We start from the raw sequence: 4150 nt of genomic DNA, 5'->3' as shown, positions 1-4150 counted from the left end.
GAGATCAAGATTATTGTGCTCACAAGAGTGTTATTAAAAAAATGACATGGAACTAAACTAAAAATAAAATGGCATACACTTTTTTAAGACCTTTAATTTCCTTAAAAATCTTACACATTAATTTTTTTAGACAAAAGTTGTATAACTTAAGATCAATAAATTTAAATTTTATTGGGAAAAATATTATATAAGATCAATTATTTTTATTCTAATGTACAAACTTTGATATTATTATTATATTATATAATATTTGAATTTTATGCGTAACATTTATAGGAAAGAAAAGGCTTAAAAAAATTAGGTTAACTAATTTCTTTATTTCGAATAGCGGAAAAGGGAGGGAAATTTTTTAATGATGAGGCGACATGTGGAACTATTGTTCTAAGTTCTGTTTTAGTATAGTTATAGATTAGCCAAATAAATAAATTAAAAAACACATATATTTATATCTATATACGGTACATTTCACCAAAACATTTATATCATAATCTTCTTGTTAACAATATGAATATGTTAACAATATGTATTTAATCCATACATAGATCTTCTTTTACCCGCTATTATTCGATCTCTCATACAATATATTTTTTCAATAATCAGCTGGTAAAAATATTTTTCAAATCTTTCCTAGCAGGCTTTTCACACATAATTATATACAAAATATTTTTTAAAAAAAAAATTTTGCTGTAAAAATGGTAGAGTTGTACATAATAGTATAATAATATGTATATAACAATTTATGTTAAGAATTTGATTTGATTTAACTTTTTTTTACTTAAGTTTATGGTATTACGTAGTAATATATATATTGTGATATGATACATTAAATCTTTTTTTATTCGTTTATTTATGTAAAAGAAAAAAAAAAGGGACACACCAAAAATGACACGTGGTGTGTCTTTTAGTATATATACTCCCTCCGTTTTTAAATATTATTTGCTCCATGTCTCTTGGGCACGTATGTCGATGCTAATCTTTAATCAATTATATCTTTAATTATCATTAAGTATAAATTCTAACAATTAAAAATTAATAATCTATTCATTGAGACGATTTCAATAAGTACCCACAAGACTATATTTTTTTCTTATGTATAAATCACAAACACATGTATAATATAGAAAATTTTTATTTTACTTATTGTAGATTTTTTCAAAAATCAATAATACATACAATTTTAAATTGAATCAGGATCATGTGAGAGCCTAAGTCCACAATAGGAACTAGGAACTCATCGTGACCATTGATCGCTCTCAATCGGACGGCTCATGTGTCACCCGCCTTTTTCAATCTCATTAAGGGCATTTTCGTAATTTAGAGTATTGAATGATCTCCGTTCTAATTCGCACACACGCTTCATTTTTTCTCTCTCCTCTTCAGATTTTCTCTCTCTTCCTAACAGTCCTCTGAAGAGGCGATTATTTTCTACGCTCTTCCATTTTTTCGCTCTACAATTTCTTCGCATTTTCTCATCAATATCTCGCGATAATCTGTTAAGGTATGTAAATTTTTGTTTAATTTTGTATTTGCTCGATTTTGAAACATGTTTTTTGCGATTTTTATCGTGAAAATCTAGTTATGCGAATTTTGATTGTGAAAATTAGGGTTCCTTGTTATTGAATTATTTGTTGGACTTTTATGATTTCGATTGATATATTAGGGATTTTAATATGTTTGTGTATTTGCAATTTCAATTTTTAAAATTATAATTTTTTTCACTTATTTATTGGAGAATATGAGATTTCAATTGATTTATACGATGTATTAGTACTGGGTTGTTTCTGTTGAGATACATACGTTTAAGTAATTTTTCCCTAATTAAGCTATACTACAAAAGGCGTGCTTTTTAGACGCTTTTTAGCCTTATTTTCCACTAAAAAGCGTCGCAAATTTTTTTTTCGACGCTTCTAAAAAGCGTCGAGAATAAGTGAGTCGAGAATTTTGTTGGACATCAAAAAACGTCGCGAATCTCGACGCTTTTTGTGTCTAAATTTTTATACGAAGCGTCGCAACTTGCAACAGTTGGCGCACTTTCTTAACTTTGGCGATGCTTTTGGTAGTCAAGAATTTTAGAATTGGTGACGCTTTTCTGTGTCCAGATTTTCATACATTTGTTATCTAACATTTTGGCGACGCTTTTTCGTGTTCACGTTTTCTAATTTGGGGAGGCTTTATCTTGTCCATATTCTTTTTAAAAAACATCAAAAAATAATAAAATAAAATATTTCATGTGATTTCTTCTAGTATACTAATATATATTACCAAAAAAAATTAAGAAGTACAAAAAAATTATACCAAAATTTTATGTTGCATATATAAATATATTATAGCATATATACAATATCTCATAGTAATGAGTTTCTATTACAACAATTATAATTGAAACTTAGAATTCATTCGTGACTAGTTGTAGTGGAACAAATTCCGAATCACTAATTGAAATCTTTAAAGAGCTTAATATATCTTTCTTCCGTCCTTGAAATATTGCAGGGTTAGTTGTCAGCCTTTTTCTACCATTTCTCGGTATTCAGACATGGATGTCTACATAATCTTTTGACCCTGCAACACATTAAAGCATATGCATCGATCAATACATCAACAAGTGAATCTAAATAAAATATTAGATCAAAACTACTAACACTGGGGAGCCATCTCTCTTCCTCCTTAAGTTCACATTTTGTAGCCAAAGCCTCCAAATCCCTACATAGCGTTAAAAACTAATAAGCTGAGAAGCCAATAAATTTATGATGGCTGCAGAATTGTAGGAATGATCTCCATTATCTTCTTACCAAGATGAATGTCATAACCAATAAATTAAAATTAGCAAGTACTAACATACAAAGAATAGATAAGCTTTATAATTAAAGGAGTTATTTTTTAGGGTAATTAGTGTACCTGCAGTTGTTGACTAAATAAATGAAGATATCCTGATTTTGGGCAAGCAACAAGCTCAATCAACTCAACAAGCCTGTCAGGAACCTTAAACAACTCCACTAATGAAACAAACACCTACAAACATAGTTACAAGTGGAGTTCAGGATCTACTGATTACAAACAATAGGCACATTTAGCCATTCAAATGCAAATGACAGAAAATTTGAGTGGCTACTAGTACCATAACACACTTACCTGCATGCAGTGTAAAATTAATTCTGGAAGACAACACCTACAACAGACAATGTGTTGACTTTAAAGACCTCTGTAGAATGTTCATAGAACAAAATTCCAAATAAATCCAAACCTTCATAGAGTTGCTAACAAGGACAGAAGTTAAACACAAATGTAAAGTGCAGTTGAAGAAGGTTCATGAGTACATACCTTCGAGCTAAACCCTTAGAGTTCCCACCATCACCAATAGTTACATGGATAGAACCACAACTCATCAACTGTTGCGCGAATATCAAACTGTGTGCAATGTAAAACAGCTTGACAAGCACCAATAAAGCTTAAGCCCCAACAAAGACCAATAAAGCCACCACTAGTCCATTGCAGACAAAAACAAAAATGTCTTACCATCAGAGTCAACTGTCTAAATCGGGATTCTACTTCACAATAAGAGACATGTAAAGTCCACAGAAAATTAAACCAATTATAGTGTGAAAAAATTAAAGTACTACTTACTTCAAAACAACCAAGACGGAAACACTAGCATAAAGAAGATCAATAGAGATCCCATCAAATTTAAATTTCATCACTGGTACATGCGCATCAGGAATTGGTTGAAGCTCAGTCACTTCCACCAATTGTGCCAGAATATCATAGAAAATGTAAAAGAAATCCTCCTATTGAGCACAAGGTAGAAAACCAATTATTAGAAGCTAAAACCCGGAGCAAATTCAATGAAATTGAACAAATCGCACAAATTAAGACCACTACTTACATTTTGGTTGATATATGATGGCCCCACACACATAACGCATCTATATCAGCTCCGGGACCACTCACCTATATAAGGCATACAAAGGATAAGTTTGGTATTTATGTCAGAAAATAAGTCATACAAAAATAACTCCTTTCTGAAAGCATACTTTAATAAATCACAACAAGAAACTGATACATTAAATCAGCATAGCAAACCAAAACAAGACACATTAAAAAAAATATGAAACCATCAGTTATCGCAATAAACGACATCAAAAATCTCTGAAAA

General features: G+C 30.3%; 1 protein-coding gene across 2 annotated transcripts; it reads right to left on the bottom strand.

Annotated features, from left to right (window-relative positions):
* Positions 1–2214: 2214 nt before the first annotated feature.
* On the bottom strand, positions 2215–3845 carry LOC145626658 (nuclear pore complex protein NUP107-like). Of its 2 annotated transcripts, none has more exons than XR_014111047.1 (6): positions 3622–3845; positions 3319–3478; positions 3130–3199; positions 2896–3009; positions 2640–2700; positions 2215–2559 (listed from the first exon to the last, which is right to left on the bottom strand). XR_014111047.1 is itself a non-coding variant. In XM_081679124.1 (6 exons), exons 2-5 carry the CDS (start codon positions 3381–3383, stop codon positions 2671–2673), a joined length of 246 nt encoding a protein of 81 aa, XP_081535250.1. In that variant the 5' UTR covers positions 3384–3478; positions 3622–3845; the 3' UTR covers positions 2215–2559; positions 2640–2670. The 2 variants fall into 2 exon arrangements, 1 of the variants encoding a protein (XP_081535250.1); XM_081679124.1 differs by having other exon boundaries at positions 3130–3166.
* Positions 3846–4150: the final 305 nt, after the last annotated feature.

The sequence above is a fragment of the Chenopodium album genome, chromosome 4 (genome assembly GCF_948465745.1).
Source record: "Chenopodium album chromosome 4, dcCheAlbu1.1, whole genome shotgun sequence".
Lineage (NCBI taxonomy): Eukaryota > Viridiplantae > Streptophyta > Magnoliopsida > Caryophyllales > Amaranthaceae > Chenopodium > Chenopodium album.
This window is presented reverse-complemented; position numbering and strand designations above follow the sequence as displayed.

Bases quoted from the DNA above. Each gene is read 5' to 3' on its own strand.
- LOC145626658 (XM_081679124.1), bottom strand. From the start codon at position 3,383: ATGAGTTGTGGTTCTATCCATGTAACTATTGGTGATGGTGGGAACTCT. The intron at 3,167-3,318 runs GTATGTACTCAT...TGTCTGTTGTAG, and splicing joins TCTAAGGGTTTAGCTCGAAG to GTGTTGTCTTCCAGAATTAA. The intron at 2,701-2,895 runs GTACACTAATTA...AACGCTATGTAG, and splicing joins TATTTAGTCAACAACTGCAG to GGATTTGGAGGCTTTGGCTA.